Source organism: Etheostoma cragini, chromosome 2, assembly GCF_013103735.1.
Source record: "Etheostoma cragini isolate CJK2018 chromosome 2, CSU_Ecrag_1.0, whole genome shotgun sequence".
Classification (NCBI taxonomy): domain Eukaryota; kingdom Metazoa; phylum Chordata; class Actinopteri; order Perciformes; family Percidae; genus Etheostoma; species Etheostoma cragini.
The window spans coordinates 8,594,613-8,615,441 of record NC_048408.1 but is presented as its reverse complement, the minus strand read 5'-3'; the positions used below and the strand labels follow the sequence as shown (position 1 = coordinate 8,615,441).

Below are 20,829 nucleotides of genomic sequence, written 5' to 3'. Positions count from 1 at the left end.
AACATTAAAATGAGACGTACGCTGGGGTAAAAACAATGAAGCGTAGTAACGAGTAACGAGCTCATTGTAGCCTAATGTCGTCCGGTCATCAGACACCGCCTACCAAGAGCCTGGGTCTGTCCGAGGTTTCTGCCTAAAAGGAAGTTTTTCCTCGCCACTGTCGCACTGTTGCTTGCTCTGGAGGAGACTACTAGAACTGTTGGGTCCTTGTAAATTCTGGAGTGTGGTCTATCTGTATAGTGTCTTGAGATAACTCTTGTTATGAATTGATACTATAAATAAAATTGAATTGAATTGAATTAATGTAGCGGAGTAAGAGTACAGTTTATTTTTCACTAATCTACTCAAGTAAAAGTAAAAGTATAGTGATTTAAAACTACTCCTAGAAGTACAATTTTTTCAAAAACGTACTCAAGTAAATGTAACGGAGTAAATCTAACTCGTTACTACCCACCTCTGAGTATAACACACATTGTTTTGCTGCTCTTTGCTACCCCTTGTTGTAATCAATTTGAGTGTTTTACAGCTTCCAGGGTATAAAGTTTCACATAATATTCACATGTAAAGCAATAAAAGAACAATCAATCATTCAATTTTCTGCAACAACACTATTTACCATGAAAGGGCTTTAAAAGAAAGCTGCTACTGGTGTTCATACAGTTAATTTGTTAGTTTAGATGTGATGATGTAAATAATAAAGTTGCATTCCATTTAGATTCTCTCACGTAACCAAAAAGTGTGTGTCATGCCTTCCACTGCCTTCAGTATATTGAGCTATTCTAAAGTCTGTAGGAGCTTAACAGGTTAGAGCTTACACACTGCCTGCGGGACACGCACGTCTCACGCGCAGCTCGAAAACGCGTGCCTGCTAGAAAAAGAACCAGCGCTTATTTTTCACGCAACAAATGAGCGTGTTGAAAACGTTTCCAGGCAAAATAGAATAGGTAAAGATCTTTGTCATTTTGACAGGAATACATGGTAATAAATGACATGTTGATGTTTGAAAGTAACTTAACCTATTTTGCCATCAATTCTGGCGACATTGTCTTGCTTTAATCAAATCAGTAGCCTATATATTTATGTTTACCCATTTTTCAGAGTTTGAATCTGTCTGCGCTTTTTCCCGACATAGCCCTCCCAGTACGTCACCGAGCAGCAGCAGCAGACACGTTTGTGGTGTGTAGGACACCGAAAAATCCAAACAGCTAAAACGCAACAGAAACGCTACGCTCGCGCAACGCAGCCAGTGTGTAGCCGGCCATGCATGCTGAAGTTATAGAAGTTATAGAAGTTATAGCAGATATAATGTTTACCGGTTTGTTTTCTCTGCTTGGGGTGTCAAAATGCTAAAATTTTTATATTAGCACAAAACCAAAGTAGAGCTGAGGCTAATGGAAGTGGCATTATTGTTGCAGGTATCTGTCATAAACCAAAGTATTGTTTATATTAAAAAGTGGACCTAATGATGGCACTGGATGAAAAGTCAGGGGAAATAATAATGTAAAAAAAAAATAGTGGATGTAGCCTCCGTGACATCACCTAGTTGTTTGTGAAATGCCATTTTGAAGCCATCTTGGTTTTTGCATCCAGATTAGGGATGGGAAAAATAATCGATTCTTAGATGCATTGTGATTGTCTCTAGAAAGATTCAATGCTTGATTCTGATGAGTTAATAATCGATTATTAAAAAAATATATAGAAAAAAGTTACTGTTTCCAGACATGTCAGAACGCAGAAAATAGAGTGACTGAAAGAGGATGGAATATTGAGAGAAGTTGACTTTCTTAATCGAATTTTGAGGTGCCAATAGATTCCCAACCCTAATCCCGATGTAACAGTTTTTGACAAGTGGGTGGAGCTAGTGAGGATGACGATGCCAACCAGTGTTTGTGGTGTCAATAGCGTTGCGCTAAGCTAAAACACTAAAGGGGGAAAGTTGCCAATTTTCAACCCATCTGAAGCGAGTCATCCCAGACTCTGAATTGACTCACTGTTGAACATAAACTCTGACCCTCCATGACTGTAATCCCATCCCCATGTGTAGTGCTGAAGGTTGATGCTATAAAAGTCATTAATGGCTACATGACTGGACATGCTTCACTGACAGTGTTTACTCTGTATCATGGATTATGTAACTGTAACATTGTGCAAACCATGAAAACTCAGGCAGAAAGCAATTTACTTCCAGTGCTTTGGATAAATACTATGCAGCAGGGTGGGCTCACCTCTTTTTAAATGCAATATAATCAATCAATTAAATAGCTGATTATTACTGTATCTATGCATTGCTCTACACTCACAGAGTGACCAACAATCACAGAGAAACTGCATGAACAGACTGCCTCTTTTTCTTTCTTTTTTTTGCAGTGTAACCCAGACAGCTGCTAGCATTTCTAGGAAAATCCTTTCCAAAAAGAGGTAACCTTAAAAATAGGAGACAGAAACTGAAGTCAAAATGTTTCTTGATTTAATCTAATATGTTGGCAGGTCATTCATCTGAACCTGGGGACAGAAGTGCAGGTTTCTTTTCCCAGAATTTCACCCCAACCTCCTCTGTGCACACCACTGCATGTCCAACAGGTCATTGAAACAAGTCCATAGTGACACTGATGTGATGACCCATTTGGACTGCACTGCGCTTATATGAACTATGTCTTCTTTTAGCTACTCATCTTTTTTTTTTTAAATGTCTTTACTTATTTATTACTATGTATTGCTTAGGTCTCTTTTTATTACGTCTTAATTAAAGTTTTCTTGTTATGTTGCCTTGTCATATCATGTGTAACCACCAGGGGAAGTGCAATTGAAATGTTGTTGTCATATGCAATGACAATAAAGGCATTATATTCTATTTTTTTAATCTATTTTCTAAAGGGTCTGACAAGGATTTGCAGAAATACAAGAACGAGAAGTTAACTGTTGCCTTGTTTTGGAGAAACTGGTGAGACTGACACACAGACTGAGTGTTCTCTGTGAAGCATTTACATGTGCAGGGAGGAAGTATCACTGTCCAGCAGATTGCTCATGGAACAATGTTCCTTTTTTTTGAGCAGCCTCACCCCAACTGAACTTCCAGCACTGTCCTTACATGCTCTCTCTCTCTATCTATCTCTCTCTCGCTCTCTCTCTCCATGTGTACATAACAGCTCTCTATTCCTTTTATGCAATCCATTGGAATTCAAATGACACACTCTGTGTGGCGCTCCATGTTTTTCATCAACAAAACATGGTTTTAAACTGTATAGATTAACTCACAAGGGCTGTAACACAATGACAAGCTTCTTTTGTTCTTACACAATGAAGCCAAGTCTCTGAAAAAGGAGAAAATACACTAGTGACATTACACATCCTTAAATTTTCTGTTCTTTGTCAGTGGCAACTGATCTGTCTGCTACTTTAATGTTATGGCGTAAATAAATGTACAATTGTTTGTTTGTAGATAAACAATTTACAGTTTGTACATAACAAATTTTCCATGTAGCAGAGTTACCTTGAACTCCTCCTCGGGTGCTTACCTGCAAAGAGCAAATAAGGACAATTGCTGTCCACACAGGCCTTTTTAAACTGGATGACCTTATTACAGTGATGTAAAAAAAAAACAGAAAGAGAAAGCAGAAACATGATAGTACATGAGGTGTTAAATGGATGTACAAAATTAAATTTAAAGTAATAAAATAGTAAGAAATACATTATTTCTGCTAGTAATTCACCCTCCGCACACCTAGTGAAGAGTGGAAAGCTCACCTGTCTATTTCTTCATGAATAGAAGCATCAGAGAATTCAGTACCAAATTAAAGATAGCCAAACATGTAAAATTCTCTATAATTTCCACACTTTGAAACACAGACGGCCTCCTCTAGACTATAGTACCATTTTCAGGTCACATTTCAATGTTTCCATTACTTTTTTATTTGAGATTTTTGACTGCACAACGTTACTGCAAAACTAACGTTATTCTCACCTGCCTCAGCTCTTCTTTGTTCAATGCTAGTTAGCAAATGTTGACGTGCCACGATGCATTTGTAGGCTACTAAATATAGCACCGGCATGGGAGCATCGTCCATTTTACAGATGTAGAAAGCTGACATTTAGCTAGCTCAAACCGCAGTTCTCATGGTAGGCAGTTCTGCTTAAAGTAGTGGAACCTCACAGCCGCTAGCGTAGCACAACGTAAAAGCTAGCTGTTTTTTCTGGTCAAATTTCCTTCCACCTTTTTTTTCTTAAACGCATGACCATTCACTGACCTGGCCTACTGTTTTGTTTTATTCATCCGTGGTTTATCATATTTAAAATAAATGTGTTGTAACTGTTCATTTTCAACGTCATAGGCTAGCTACAGCCATGGTTCTAATCAAAGACTAGCTGGCTATATAAAATGTTGTGGTTGTAACCCAAAGATTGTTAATGGCGTAGACGTAGCCTGAACCTACGGGTTGGCAGAGTTGAAATTCCAGGGCTGACATATCGCGTTCTTTCTGGCAGAGTGCTACTGTGTTCTTAATACATCAGTGGTGGTAGCAGTCTTTTTCTTGTTGAATTCTGAATACATGTTGGTTTGGCTTACAGTTTAGCTATTCATTTTTAATCTCAACCTCCTCGTTTTCGTTTCGGTCTCAGTTTTTGACAGCCTTCGACAGTCAATTGCGTGCCTGTACGTGTAGTGATAAAAGACCTGGTGGTTGCTGTTCGGTTTTATTGTTGTTTTTTTCTACGCGTGTGTCTCACGGATGTATTGAGAGACAGTTTCGCTGGTTTGACTCAACTGTTGAACTGTTGGGAGGAGGATGAGGAGAAGGGGGGAGAAGGAGGGGGTGCGGTCACCCGGGGTGAGGCTCCGACCCCAGCTGAACCGGTGAGTGGGGGAAGAAACGACAGAGCGCATTTGAGGAGCAGAAACATCCAGACGTGATGTGAAGCAGAGGTTTTTATCAAAGGTTTCAGCAGCTGTTTGATTTCAATTTGTAAGTAAAGATCTCCTTCTTGTTTCCCGAGATTTGTCATTGATTTATTTGTTTGTTTGTTTTCTCATGCGAGCTAATGTGTTGAAGACCTTCTAGTCAGGAAGTAACCTAGCTAGTTAAACAGAAAGTTTAGGAATATTATTTTAGTTTGTGAAACAATGTTTCCTTTATCATCTCATCCGATGAAATAGCACGGGAATTTCATATGGGATGTAGAGTACTTTATGTAAACAGTAAACACAAATGATTCATTAGTCATCTTTGTAGGATTTAGGAATTTTTGCTAGTGTAACCACTAACTGTAAACACATGGTTATGGTCAATGGGTAGCAAATCATTCATAATAACAATGAATAATTCTCAAATTGTAAAAGAAAAAAGAAATGAATAAATAAAGGAAAAATCAACATTACCAGTAGTTCTCTTTTCTCTTGATTAACTATTTGTATATCTATTTAATTACTAATATGTGATAATTAAATGCCACTGTTGAAATGTAGATAATGACTAATTGAATGAGATTTTGTAAATAATACTATTATTTATTATGAATCTATATTAATCTAGTTTTATCCCACTGGCCTGAAAGTTGTTACATGATATGAGTTTTTATTATTTTTCAAGTTTTTTCCTGCTGTTTAAAACATTACAGCACTCACCTAGCAGCAGTATAATGTTGATTTACTGATTTGCAACCTTGTAAACAGTCACCTCACCAAATGGGTATTTTTTTTTACCACTAGCTGGTGCCATTACAGCACACTTCACCCCAAACCACCAGCCCGCAGTCAGTTCCTCACACTCCTCACAGCTCCCTCAAGTGTGGAATCAGTGTTAGAAGATGACAGGTCAGACTGTGGGAGGCATCATCCAGGAGCTGTCAGTGCCCTCACTGCTGGCTGTAGAGGGGCCGGGGTCCAGGCCTCTGGGAAGGGCTGTGTCCTTCACTGATGAGGCTGTTTCCATCCTGACCTCTACAAGCCAGTTGGCCCAAACCCTCCTGAGTCACACTTTTTCCCTCAAACCCACAAAGAGCCTAGCCAATGCTGAAGCAAAGGCTGGTAGCAGCTACGATGAGGACAACGGCAACTCTGCACGCCGCAAACGAGAGTTTATCCCCACCGAGAAGAAAGATGATGGCTATTGGGACAAGAGGAAAAAAAACAACGAGGCAGCCAAGCGGTCCAGAGAAAAGCGGCGAGCCAATGACATGGTGCTAGAGAGGCGAGTCCTGGGATTGCTGGAGGAAAACGCCCGCCTGAGGGCAGAGCTGTTGGCCCTGAAGTTTCACTTCGGCCTGGTCAAGGATCCATCTGATGTTTCCATCCTGCCGCTGTCTGCACCCCTCTGTGCTCACCCAACACCCAGTGCAAAACATTTCTACCAGCCTCATACTGATGGATCCTCATACCCCAACACACCGCCCAGCATCCACCACGTCCACCCTCACCCTCCACAGCCAGGTGCCATCTATGGATCAAGGGGAGCCGGGATTTTGTCAAGTCATAGTGTATCAGAGGAGTCCGGTGTCTCCACCTCATGCAGCTCAGATGTGGGCAGCCCTGTGTTTTTTGATGACACACTGAGTGAGTGTGGTGGGCCTTCTCCGAGAGAGTTGGTGGAGGAGCAGCAGGGCTACGACTCTCACATCTGTCCCCTGGAGACCAATGAGAGTCAGCATGTAAACAGACTAGACTCACCTCAGAGTATGAGGAGCCTCCCGCACAAGCTCCGCTTCAAAGGGCCTGCTGGTTGCAGTGATGGAGGGGAGACGTCTCCATCCTTTGATACTAGAACCAGTGGACCACCTGTAGCAACAGTGTGGCCAAACATCCAAGTGGGGAACCACCAGCAGGCAGGATGGGACAGTCGGACACAGAGTCAGGCTCCTTGGTCCAGGGAGGAAGCCTCTGGTGGACTTGGGCCGCTGTATCAAAATCAGGATCCTTCCTCTGGACATTGTAATTCCTCCTCCATGCAGAACTTGACAGAGGATGCCAGTCTCAGGTCTCAGATGAGCTGTTTGTCTCAGGAAGTGGCTCAGCTCAAGAGGCTCTTCTCTCAGCAGCTGCTCTCCAAGATCGCTTAACACCTGAGCACAGGGACTCCCGTTAGTAGACAGATTTCACACTACATCTGTACAAACCATCGATCTTACAGACTGCTGACTACCCACAGAACAGCACTACCCCAGTGGGAACAGCTCTTTCTGTGAGGGTCAGCACATCACTTCCAGAAAACACATATTTTAAAATAATGGTTAAGGAATGCAAAACTCTATTGTTGATCTATCAATCAGTCAAAATGTATTTACATAGTACTTTACTGCAACCAGCAGGTATCCAAAGTTATTAACGTCAGAAACCAAGAGTAAAAACACATATCACACAATAGAAAGAGTAAACATAGAAAACAGTAAAATCAGAAAAGGTTACAAAGAAACAGAAGAATGAAATTGTCACACCACTGCTACGTATTAAAAGCCAGACTAACCAAATGATGTTTAATGAATGCAATGAATGATAATGAATGCAAAACTCTAATGTTGATTTCATGAGATTTGGAGGACGCTGTACATTTCTGATTATTTGACTGAACAGGTCTGTCAGCAACACTGACACATGACCATGTTAGATACAACACAAAGCACACAATTATAATTGTTGGAATTTTGGGGAGTGTAGTTGTTTTTGTGATAAATCGTTTTGTGATGAATTGAATCGGATCTATCTTTTGACTGCAAGATACACACAACTGCTTATTTCATTATTGTTGAGAATTATAAATGAAGTGAACTGTTCTTGGAAATAAATGTATTTTATAAAAACAAACTATTATGACAAATGTTTTCAGTCCATTTTACATTACAAACCATCTGCAATCAATTTCACTTTAATAGCAAGGCTTACACTGTCTTTGATTGTAATATCTCTTTTTTTTGCAGTAATAATTATTTATAAATCATCAAATTAAATGAGTGACAGTTATAGTAATACAATCACACTACTGTTTTGTATTTGTTCTAAAGGCCACAAATATTTTAAGAGATAGAGCCATAAACATGTATTATGTAAGAGAGTGTTAAGCCTTTTAAGACTGCACTTTGCATTATAATCAAGCCAGGAGAGGCTGTGGTAAAAAAAAAAGCTAACCCAGATAGGGCAGAGAGAGACATGGTAGGTGTGGCACTGGAGTGGAGAGGTGCACTGCGGAAGAGTGCAATTTGTCACAAATGTAATTTTTAGCTGAACTTATACAATTTAAATGTCATGTAAGGCCTTTACTTCCTTTAATAAATGCTTTAAGACTGGAAAAATCACTGTGGTGGCAGTCCACCCTCACTACCACTGCTGAAATGTAAGGGCAGCGGGGTGTTGGAAAGTGTCAGGGAGAGGGGAGTGGTGTACGGATGCAAGGAGAGGAGTAAGACTGCATGAGTCATCTATCACGTCAGCAGTATGAAAGCTATTTTTAGCATCGAAGCAGCTGCAGTGGAAACTGATTGGTCCATATGTGAGTGAAGGATACAGGTTCAGAATACATTAAAGTATTCAAGAAGTACAAATCTGCACATAGACACCAGAAGAGCTGCTGTGAAATATATTCTGCTATTGGTTGGGGGCCAGAAAGCTGCAATACATACACTAAATTATTATTGTTGGTCTGAAAAGATGATAAACTTGACTAAATGCCTTTATTCTTGATTACAGTCAAACATTTTGGAATTTTTCCATTTTTAGTTTCATTAATTTTGTATCAACACTAGGTGGCGCCAACTATCTTTATTGGCATGGATCCCTCACTCTCATTCATTCATTCATTCATCCAGTGTTACTACAGGTCGTTTCCTCCATTGTGCTTGCTGTAGTGCCACATGCTGCACATGCAGAATAAGCAAATGTGTCATTTTGTGTTGGAAGTGCAGCACTCCCACCTTCAAATGACCCATCTTTATTCAAAAAGCACAATGCGAGAGCGAGACTGAAGCTTTTAAAATGACATTTACCGTATTTGACCATAATGGATTCATTTTAGTAATGACATGTGAGGTTAAACAGGTAACACAGAGACACCTCCTTTAGGCGTTGGCCCGGATGAGAACAACAACAACAAGAGATACAAATGAGATCTTTTGTTTGCAATCAATCTTTATCCAGCCCAGTCTGCAAACCCCCATGCCACGAGCCATGAAGGAGTAAGAGCCTTCTGGTTGCTAGGCAGGCACCACCACACCACAGTTGCCAAGGGAATGCCTTCATGCAGAGGCAGCTGAAGAGATGGTGGAGTGTGTTGGGGGTTGGTGGTTATAACAGAGGACTGGTGGGGGAAGGAGCTAGACAAGTTCACGGCCACCGTTTACAACAACATGGTCTAATGGTGGTGGCAGTGGTGGTTGTGTGTGTGTGTGCAGTGAATGGGTGCTTGTGTGTGATTATAGACAAAGCAGGGGGAAGGGATGTAAGTGAGAGAGTGGGTTGGAAGTGGATGTGTATTTGATACCAACCAGGGCTGACGTAACTGCTCGTGAAATATATTGGTAATAAGGACAATGGATTCTATGGGATAATAGAAGAGCTCATAAGCAGATAATACACATCCATTTCCAGTAAAAAATAAACAACATGATGGAAAGATGTAAGGGATAATCCTAAAAATAACATACAATGGCATAATGATTTGTTTTATTATAGAAAAGAGGGTACGATTCCCTGTTTTATACTATTAGTATTTATAAGATACTTACATTGTTAAATATGCTAAAATATTATTACAGAGCATGACAAAATAATAACTTGAAAAATGTGGAATTTCTGTTATGAATATCACAAAAAAGCAGTTTTCAGCCAATGTTTTTAAAAAGAATACCACAACAAAGATCTTAAGGAGGGTTAAACTTTATTTGTCAATGCAAAAACTACTCTGTAAACTAATCTATATATATAGTGGTCTAAAGCTATTGGGATGCATTCCTCCCCTATGTGTGTGTATGACAGACCTAAAATAAAAGAAACAAAATAGGAAAAAGACAGTGAGTGTCAAAAGTAAAAGAGATTTCCTAAGAATATTCAAAATTCTTTATAATCTACATAACAGTTTAATATGTGGGTTGGTAAGGACTGAGAACTATAACTAGGCCATGTGACCTACATCCTGTCCTTCTGTTGTGTAAATTAGCCAGAAGTCAAAAACATGCTAATGACCTTTATGCAAAAAATTAAGTTAAATTATGATGTAATTTTAAGACTACAGACTTAAATAAGTGCTGTGTTTCTACAGTGGCAGTATCTAAACAAAGTCATCACATATTTCATACAGTATATTTAACAATTCTTTCAACATCTTTCACAAGTTGAAAGAGTTCAAGTCAAAAGAAGTATTCTGAATACAATTTATCTCAGCTTTATTAACTAAAGTAATAAAGTGATAAAGCATCATCAGGAAAATGTATATATATATATATATATATATATATAGGAGTAATGTCTAATGAGAGATGGCGTAACAGGGACTGTACACTTCCACAGTTGGAGGACATGTTGTAACGTGCTATTATTGGACCTCTGGGTGTCCGAGTAAACGCATTCATGCCCTTAACTCAACCACTCTCGACGGTGTTACATCGTGGAGGAGACATGGAGATAGACATGTAGGGTGGGAGAAGAAGGGAAAAAATAGAGTAACCAACTGCACGGCGAGAGAGAGAGAGAGAGAGAGAGAGAGAGAGAGACTCTCGCGCGAGAGAGAGATAGAGGACAAAAACGTGACGAAGCAGCCGAAGAGCTGTTATGCAACCGCTGACCTACTAACACATATTTCTAGAAAGGGAGCCAGAGAAACTGGAGCAAAGTGTGTGGCAGCACACAACAGACAGGCAGACCGAGCCAAGACACAGAGAAACAGCATCCACCCGACCCACTGACTCAACCACAACTGTCCCGAGCACCGAAAGCAGACAGAGAAGAAAACTTTTCGTGTTTTTTCGGGGGGAGGTTTCTTCTAAAGGCACAAGGAAAGGAGGAAACGGGAGCGAGACAGCTTTTGTGTCGGGGAAGCCTGAATCTTTTTTTCCCCTCCTCCAGGACATGAAAAGGTAGGCTATGTAATGACTTGCTGCTTTTTGGCTTTTGTCTTTGTCTATTTGTATCTCTATTTGTTCCTTTTCGGTGTGGTTTCCTATAGGTTTTCTAGCGGTGTGTTGATATGAGGACATGATGCGTATGGCCGGTTATTGTTCACATGGCGACTCTCGGCTGTGCCGCGCGTCCGTGACTTTGAAACGTTTGAGCTGCTGCTTTTGTCACATTAAACACGGCACTGGCGAGGCTAATATGCTACTTTTTTTCCCGGTTTTGTTGCGTTTTCCTCGCTTTGTTATTCACATGAAACATACAGGACTGAGAAAACGTGGTTGGTTGTTATCCAACGTTACACGCTCAATGTCAAAATGAGGTTATTCCCCGCATGGTGGATGTATTCCAGGGAATGGGGGCAGCTGCTGGGCTCGGTCTGTGTTGTCTGCTCAATGCAGACACACAGGGTACTATATTAGCTCCTGCACGTGGTATGCTGCTGTTTGTATGTAGGCTATAGTCGTTCATAAAGGTCACTAGATCACTTTAGTTACTTAGATAATAATTCTCATTTTGGCTGTCCAGCTGATTAGAACAAATAAAAAGATGGGTTCCTTTAGAATATTAATTTACATAAAGGGTAAGGTAGGGCTAATGTCATATTTTTAATTAATGTAGTTGAAACTAAAAAACAAACAAAAAACCATAAAAGATGTCTAATGTTTTTAGAATAGATTGCTTGTGTTACTGTTAGGCTGTGTAAAACAAATATGGGAGTATTAAAGATATAGCCTACTACAGAAAACAGAACATTTGTATGCAACAGTAATCTACTAATAAAAGAACATTTTTTTTCTTTCATGAATATGTTTGTATAAAACTTCCTGTTCTCCAAGTGCGCAGGACCTTTGCTTCTGTTTCTAGGTTACATTAGCCTACTAACATATGAATAGATGTTCAAAGGAGAAAACAAAATGTCTGATTTTCATTCAAAGTGAGTCACTTTTTTTTCTGCTTATGAGCTTTGCTAGAGCTTTGCTTTGAGGGAGTTGGAGGGTATGACATAACCAGCACACAGCAGGGAGAAGCAATAAACAGCTCCCTCCCGGGAAAGAAAAGCCTGTAATTGATTCCCGTTCACACCCTGCTCTTTCTCCCCATCATTCATACCCAGATTAACACCAACTCTTTATTTCTAAAGCAGATAGGTGTTTTAGAAATGATTTTATCAGTGACGTAACACAGCTGCTCGATGAGCTATTTTTAACTTTCTCAGTCTTTTTCCTCTCAGAGGAAACTTGGAACGTAATAAAAAGCAGAAGGTTAAAACCAGATAATAGTCTCTTTTGTTTGGTACAAAACTCACATCCCAAGATGGGAGTGAGGTCTTTGAGTGACTTTGTTGTAAGAAGTGAGCTTCCAGGATGTGATGCAATGCATGGAAACCCCTGTCTGGCAAAGCCAGAGTTCTGGTGAGCTCTTATTGCGCCTGCTGCCAGCTGGTCTGCTTTCAGAGCTGTCTGCATTGCTCCATCCCAGCCAGCTTTGGGAATATAGGTCAGACCTGTATTTGGGTGAGGAGACATGGCAAGCTGTGGCTGTGACTACAGCTACTTGTCCCAGTTCCCTACTTTACTGTCTATTAATCAATTAGTGTTGAAAGAAAAAAAGATGTAACTTAAAGAAATAAAGGTCACACGTTACTGTAGTGACTAATTGACCAAATAAGCTTTTTTTTTTCAGCAGAATACAATGCAAACGTGTAAGCATGTACAGATTAGGAAATTTTATAAGACAGTCATACTTATTTATCTGGAAACAAATATTTAATTCACTCTAAGCTAAATATTGAACCTTCTCTGAGCATTTATTGAAATGTCTGGTATTCTGTGTGAAATGACACTCAGGATTGACCTGGAATGTCTGGATTTCTGTCTGCTAGTTTTGGTTCTTGACACAAAGCTGTGTGGCAAAATGGACGCTCCTACCTGGGGGCCCCTCCACATGTGTGGTATTGGATCACTTAAAAGATGGAGGAGGGGAAGAGCCATGCGTTTGACTCACACTTGCCTCAGAGGAGGTCAGAGGTGAAGCATTCCTCCCCAAGCGGAAAGTGCCTGGGAACTACTTCAGGCCTGTGTTTTCCACAGCCAAGAACACGGAAAAGAAACTGATTACAGTAGTTGGAGTGAATCATTATTTTTTCCAATGGGGAATTAGCCTCTGCATAAGGAGTCAATTACACAATGTAGTCATACCATGCCCAGTATCTCTTTGTTTTCCATCTTAAGTCTTGGCAGGGCAGAGTACAGTGAAAGGGGATTGCAGAGGGCATTCACAGCCAGCAAACCTGTAGCTTCTTCTGCGATGTAATAGGCATGTGTTACACAAGCTTTACTTCGCAACAAGAGTTATTCAAAGCACGTACGTTACGAGCAACAACAGCAGCCCCTCCCCATGCAGTCCTGAGAGAGAGAGAGAGAGAGACAGTTATATGTGAATTTGGCTGCAGAGATGGGTGTGTGCTCTGACGTCAGTGCCATCGCTCTGTCTCTCACTATCGTTATTCATCTGCTATTGGTGCACATTGTTCAGTGCTGCATACCGAGTCGTAGGGTTTTCCAGATCAAACAGGAATTCATGTTGCATGAAAATCACTGGGGCTATGATAACCAGATTTTTAGGCAGATGACGTATTCAGCTTTGTCTCTTTATCCGTCCTGCTGCAGATTCTGTGTAAAATTCCTCTCATTTCCACCAACTGAACTGCGCCTGCCACCCCATCTCTATTCTGCACCACCCTGTCCCTATTTTTAGAGTACATGCTAATACTGTTTTCCCCTCTCCTGGCCTCCCTTCCTTGAAGTCAAACTGTCCTATTTTATGGCGCACAGTCAAAGACAGGAGGAGTGTTTACTGCTTAGCGTTGTTTCTAGGTCAGTGGGACAGCGCAGAGAGTATGCCCGCCTTTGTTTCCCGCCCTCCTACCCTGCAAGTCTTTATTAAAATGATCCAGGGTTTGGGAGAGAGGGAAGGGCAGATCCTGAATTTTTCCACATCTGTTGGTGGTTGTGTCCAAATCCTTTTCAGGTCATTGTAGCTTTACTCCAGTTCTTTGAGATAAGGAGACAAACGAGACGGTAAAATCCTTGTTTTGGGACTGAAGGGAAGATTCAATTGCAAGTATAGCCAGCAGCATATCTAGGCTTAGTCCCTGAGTTACAACAGAACAGACATGGGCAAATACACGGCTAATTATTGGGAGCAGTAGTCAAGCTGTTTCAAGGTCTCAGTGGTTTTTTTTTTAGTGTGAGATTACGTAACAGGGTCATTGACTCTGGGGGAAGCAGAGAAATGCTGTAACCAGTCTGGAGACTGGTTCAGGTCTGCTTTCTCTGCTGGCCCCATGCCTGGTCTCATAGACCATAGTAGAGAAAACTTAAGATAAATATGGGAGCATACATTGGCATTAGGAGCTGCTTGCTGTTTCCTTAACAACCATAGCAGCTGTAACACTATCTGTTGTAAGACACTGCTGTATATTACATTAAATACCAACATGTTTTACTTTGTGGTTTTTGAGGCACTGGGTGAAAAAGAGGCAGAAAATGTTCTTCTTTAATAGCAGAAAGCAAATACATTATACTGCTGGTGCTTCTTGTTTGATTTTAGTATTTAAAAGTACAATTAGGAAACTGTGGTACATTCCTGCAGACAACTGTCAATCAAACTGTTTATTGTGCTCCACTGATTCCAGTTCCCAATAAGTGGGTGCTCTGAAAAAAACTGGAATCACATGAAAGATGAGGTGAATAAATACATGCATGTGATGATAAAAGTTCAAATTTATGGGGCGTTTAATTTTTGCAAATAAAAATCAACACCAAAAGGGTCATTGTTACCCACAGGCACAGTGACCTAGATTATTACGTCACCTTTTTGTGTGTCATAAGAAGATGTTTTGGTAGTGTAGTGGCGTGTTATTAATTACTGCATATCAACTGTGTAATTCTGTACAGGGAGAGAACCAGAGGACCTCCGGCTGAAAACAAGTGCAGATCTAGTTATTACTTAAAGCTGGACCGCCGTCAGCATCCGTCCGCGCTACATCCAGCATTGTTAACGCTTGTTGAGTGGGCAAGGCTTCCTGTTGAGCTACGATGTTGACACAGCATAAGGATGTTCAGCAGCTTGTAGTGTTGTGTAATTTCAGAGTGTGACGGCTACTAGTCAAACTGAGAAATCGCCGCTGTGAGGGAGATCTCTTAGACAGATACAGCCCAACACAGATGTGTTTCCACTTCCATGAACTCCATTTCAGCCGCTTCCAAAATCGAGTTTAAAGCAGTATTTTAAGTCTGTTACCTCATGAAGCATTTTAGAAAATAAAATTTAAAAGCAGAAATTATAATTGCATATAATTTGTTTCATCATATACCATATTATAATTACTGTAATATTTAGTGTGATGATGCATCAGACCCTGGATTATTCCCTGCCTCCCTCAGCCCTTTTGTCTGGCACCAGGTCAGTCTCGCTCAGTCCTGTTACGTGACTATGACAGCACCCTGATTACACAAGAGCTCTGCAGCAGCAGCAGCAGCAGCCGCACATACAGTAGGTTTAATCCCAGTTACAGCCCCAAATACTCATGTGTGTGCTGCTACTGAGACTCTGCAGCACCCTTTCTTTCTCTGTGAAGTCAAGGAGACAAAGACAAGAAAGACAAACATTGCAGAACATTGGGGATTATGTCATAGAATTGTGGCACATGATCAACAGACTGCGTAACCTTAGAGGTTATACTCAAGGCACCCATAGTAAAGCTTTGATAAGTCTGATTTCACCTTGTCTGAAACATAAATATATGTTACAATGAACTGCAGTGGTTTTACAGCTAATCTAACGCTCTCTCTTTCTCCCCCTCCTTCTCTCTTTCTCTCTCCCAGTTAGTTGTCAGCAAACAGCAGCACTGAAGCTGGATCCTCAGGGAGCCCACAGAGTAGACGGACTGACCTACATCCTCTCTAAGGCACTAAAAGAAGCATAAAAACTGGTGAAGATTAGGGAAGAAGCTGATCAACTCAAAATCACCTCCAACAAGACAGCTGGAGGAGTCTTTGCTGAAAAAAATACTACATTGTTTCTTTTTTTAGGTTCAGAACACTAGTTCAATGTCTGAAGTTTTGGGGGAGTTCCACCTTTTTCTAATCTTCTTGGCTAATATGGACACTTGAATGTTTTGATCGTGAAAAATAAGAAACAGAAATCAATGAGGCTACCCCTTCCAGGAGCACAAATACCTCATTAAGAAGTTTTTGCCGATCCTGCGACTTTGGATCTGCTTAATAACAAAGCAGAAGGCTCATATAGTTTTACATTTTTCCCTTCTCCCCTTTGCCCTTTGCTAGAGTTGCACTCTAGCCCCCAGCTGGGACAAAATGGAAAGTCTAAGTCTGCATCTTTCGAACACCAGCAACAAAAATGCCATGGAGGTTGACACATTTTCCTCCTACAGTGGCAGCATCCCATCCCCTACTCCTGGAAGTGGAGAACGGATCAGCCGCCAGTCTAAAGGTTCCAAGGCTAGTGCGAGCTGCCGTCGCAAGCGAGAGTTTATTTCTGATGAAAAGAAAGATGCTTCCTATTGGGAAAAACGGAGAAAGAACAATGAAGCAGCCAAGCGCTCGAGGGAAAAGCGTCGCCTCAATGACATGGTGCTGGAGAACCGGGTCATGGCCCTGAATGAGGAGAATGTTCGTGTAAAAACTGAGCTTCTTCAGCTCAAGTTGCGCTTTGGCCTCATCAGCACAGCCTCCTACATGGAGAAAAGCCAGCAGATCTCCAACAGCGCTGCTGGTGGCAACAGTAGTAATGGGAGCAGCAATGGCACCTCAAATGGTAACGCCTACCTCTCAAGCAGCGGCTACTCCAGTGCATCCCAAGTGATGCTGAATTCTGACTCATCTGAAACTGAACAGTCGAGCCGTGGCGAGCGCCACAACCTGCTCCACCAGTACTCTCCCCGGGGCTCCTTCTCTGACATGTCTGATGGCTCCTCCAGGGACAGCCCAGAACCCATGGGCTACAAAATAAAGACCGAGCCCTCAAGTATGGAGATGGCTGGACTGGAAAGCAACAGGATGCCCAATGGTATGCCAAGTGGAGCTTACCATGGCAACCACACTGCTCTGGTTTCTCCTCACCAGCAGAACACCCCATTGGCTGAAAGTGCCATGGACTACCAGCACCCCCAACAGCAGCAGCAGCGCCACATGGAGGCCTCCAGTCCCGCTCCCCAGGCCATATCTGCACAGAGGAGCGTCATCTTGTACCGCTCCAGCAGCGGCTGTTACCCCATGGAGACGCAAAGGCCGGAGGACCAGCAGTCCCAGCAGAACAGACTACTACAGCATGGCAGCAAGTTTCCTGACGGCTCAGTGACCATCACAGAGGTTTCTGAGAAACTAGAGAGGACAAAGACAATGGACTCGCCTCAGTATGAGTACTCTAATGGTTATGCTGAGTCAACAGAGGAGCTGCAGCAAAGGTACAATCTCAATGCCCAACAACAGCGTGACAGCCATTATGGACACTGCAGCTACCAGGGTCAGGAGAGCAGTCCCCACAACCCTTTTGCCCCTAATCTGATCCACAACACTGAGGAGGGCAAGTCCTCCTTCCCACAGCACAACGGCTACCTCAACACACTGGACGAAGAGCCTCCGGTGCTCACCTATGAAGGAGGCCCCGCAGCTGCCAGTTTGTACCAGGAGAACTCCTCTGCTAAAGACACCTCATCCAGTGATGGGGAGCCCCGTAGCTCGGACAAGGAGGGCTCCACCGACGACGAGTCCCCCTCCTCGTCCTCCTCAGACATTAGCAGCTACCACCAGAAGGCGGTGGGAGCTGCCGGGTCGAATGGCGAGTTCCAAGCCGAGGTCAAAGCCACTGCCCTGCCCCACAAGCTCCGCCTCAAGTACAGAGCTCTGTCCAATGGGGCAGCAGGAGGGCAGATGGAGGGAACAGTCAACACCTCCATGTCCCCCTCTCCCACGCTGCCTCAGCACCCGTACTTAGCTCTACCTAGCAATCCTAACAGCACCCAAGCCAACAGGGAGAGCACAGAGGTTGAGAATGAGACTGATTATGCGCAAGAGGTCAATACTCTGAATGAGAGCGCAGACGCTAAAAAAGAGGAAGTGAAAAAGGGATCCAGCAGCAGCTGGAGTGGGCACAATAAGAGGCGAGATTAGGGACAAACTTTCCCATCATCTCTCTGTCGTCTTCAGCAGACAGACATTCACAGACAACACAACTACTAATCTTACATCGCCACCTTACACGACAGAGAAGAAGCCGGTGATCTGTGTGAGGTGCAGTTAGGATGTGATTTCACCAAGTTTCACTGTGTCACCTGATCCTCTTACCTTTGCTCTCTCCTACCTCCCATCTATCCCTCCAATTAAAATGATAGATCACTTAATGAGGAAGAGGACAGAATGAAACTCTCCAGAGCTGAAACATTATTCAATTATTCATTATTGTAAACTGCCTTGGTGGCTGGCCAGCATTTTTATTGTGGCATTATGGTAACATTCCTTTGACCAAAGAAAACACATCCTTCCTTTAACTGTCTCCCTTTTTGGCATCCAGAGTTACATTCTTCCTCCCTCCGAACACACATGTACCATTTGCTCATCCACTCTCTTACCATCTGTACACACAAGTCCCCTTTACTTCTGAAGCACTTAGATTGTATATTACTGTGACATATGAATTTGCATATATGGAATATATATTTTAAGAAGAAAAATGTGGTGAAAACTAAAAAAATAAAGCAGTGGGTTGCGGAAGTTGTAGACTTAAAAGTGATCGTTTTTCTCTCGTTGTTATACTTTGTACAGTCGCTCTTTGTCTAGAAAATGCCTCAAAGATTAACTTTGAACTAAAAGAAGGGGCCACAACTTAGTTGAAAAAAAAAGGTACACTTTTTCAGATCAGATCGGGGGTTTCATTCAGGTGATCTGAGCTCTTTGACACTCAAAGCTGTCAAAACAGTCTAGGCCAGTTATCCGCATATCAGTCAAGGCTATGCAGTCACACATTGCTGTTTGCAAAACCTGACAAGCACAAGGCAAGCCTCGCCTGCCAGCCGGAAATCAATCACTACATCTGCATTTCCAGACCAATGTTACTTGTCTAATAAATGAAATGGCTTTCCAATCGCAAACAAGCAAAGCTGCTCTCTCTTCATAAGGTGCCTCTTTATTGTGTTGTCCCTCGTCCCCACTTTGGCCAATGTCTTAACAGTCCCACTCACCTCCGCACTGAGTCGTTTTAGCTGCAGTAGATCATCATTCTGTACGAGTTTCACTCCCTGGTGCCTGCCTTTGGCCACTATGTATAAATGTAAAGTTGTCTCTATCTCTTGTATACTACTGTCCTTATTTTATTATTTTATTAATATTGTTATTTTCTATTATAGTTGGTTATTATTTTGGCTATTATTATTCTTATGTGCATACTTCGGTCATCTTGTTGTGTCATTTTGCTCTATGCTCTTCCTGGTTGTGCTGTGTATTTACCCACGCTGCCCTTTGCCCCAGTTACCATTTGTACTCTGTGTTACCGTATAAAGTTGTTGTTTGCCGAAAGGCTTTTCTGAAAATGAAAGAAAAAAAAAAAAAAAAGTTGAATAAGGCTTGTCCAGAAGTGGGTATGTATTGCTATACTTCATGTGGGTATGCAAAATGGTTACAAAACACTTTTTTTTTTATTGGGAACGATTGAAAATGGAGAAAACAATAAAAGGTTGTTAAATTTACATATGTCTCTATTGAACTTTTTGAGTCGGTCTAATGAAATGCATGGTGAAGGTGAAACAAGGTCAAACACCACACACGCACGCCAGCACACACACAGTCACACAGTCACATATGGCATTACATAAAAAAGTGCCTTTTATTAACTAAAACTGGTACTATTCATTCATAGCTTGCAATTCATTCATACTTATGGCTTTGTTTACATTTCAAATACCAATATAGTTTCTGAACGATACTTTTTTCCAATACCAATTTCATAAAATCCCTTTTAACAAAAAGAAATTACAACATTACACATTACAAATCTTTTCATTTGTTTTCAGCTTCTACTAAGTGAGCCCTGTCTTGCGTAACATAAGTTTTCCTGCATCCTTTTACAACATGTAACGTTAGACAGCCAATCACCAGCGTTATTAGATCTGGGTAGAAGCATGCTGCATGCTTATTGGCTCATTGTCGCTGATGAGATTTACTCCTATTGTTATTGAATGACAAGGCATTTTTCGACACTCAATACTATAGAGGCCATTGGGTGGGCGCCTAGAAAGTATTGAATTTGGTACCCAGCCCTATTCCTACAGGAGCCTACATTGTATTCTTCCTTTTAATTTGTTTTATTCAAATTATTTTATTTTTTTAATCGTTAGCCTAGGCCGTAAATAGGCTACATTTATATTACTGTGATATCTTTTCTTAATATCCTACCATTTATGTCTCAAAGAACTTTTCACTGCACAGTTTTACAAATAAACGGACCTGTCCTGGCCTGAATATACGGTGATGGTTTTAAGTCAATGTTATCCAATGTTAATGAGGAAGGGATACTATGAAGACACAAATAGTGTGTGTATGTATGTTTGTCCCGCGTGCAGGGCGCGCGCACAAACACACACACACACACACACACACACACACACACACACACACCCTTTTTCTAGCAGAAGGCCGACTAACTGATTCACAGCTCAC

General features: G+C 41.6%; 2 protein-coding genes across 4 annotated transcripts in view; both read left to right on the top strand.

The window, feature by feature from the left end:
* The window catches only part of LOC117956896 (nuclear factor interleukin-3-regulated protein-like), a 26,853-nt gene extending 6,994 nt beyond the window's left edge, over positions 1 to 19,859 (top strand). The window contains exons 2-3 of one of the 2 annotated variants that reach the window (XM_034892227.1): positions 9,469 to 9,475; positions 16,075 to 19,859. In XM_034892227.1, the coding sequence (XP_034748118.1) occupies positions 16,474 to 18,288 (1,815 nt within the window). In that variant the 5' untranslated portion in view covers positions 9,469 to 9,475; positions 16,075 to 16,473 and the 3' untranslated portion in view covers positions 18,289 to 19,859. Of the gene's footprint in view, positions 1 to 9,468; positions 9,476 to 10,667; positions 11,053 to 15,981 lie in introns of those variants that run through there. The other variant, XM_034892220.1, reaches the window with a different exon arrangement.
* LOC117956911 (nuclear factor interleukin-3-regulated protein-like) lies at positions 4,750 to 7,167 on the top strand. Of its 2 annotated transcripts, none has more exons than XM_034892238.1 (2): positions 4,750 to 4,961; positions 5,705 to 7,167. In XM_034892238.1, exon 2 carries the CDS (start codon positions 5,803 to 5,805, stop codon positions 7,048 to 7,050), a length of 1,248 nt encoding a protein of 415 aa, XP_034748129.1. In that variant the 5' UTR covers positions 4,750 to 4,961; positions 5,705 to 5,802; the 3' UTR covers positions 7,051 to 7,167. The 2 variants fall into 2 exon arrangements, with proteins under 2 accessions (XP_034748129.1, XP_034748140.1); XM_034892249.1 differs by having other exon boundaries at positions 4,809 to 4,965.
* Positions 19,860 to 20,829: the final 970 nt, after the last annotated feature.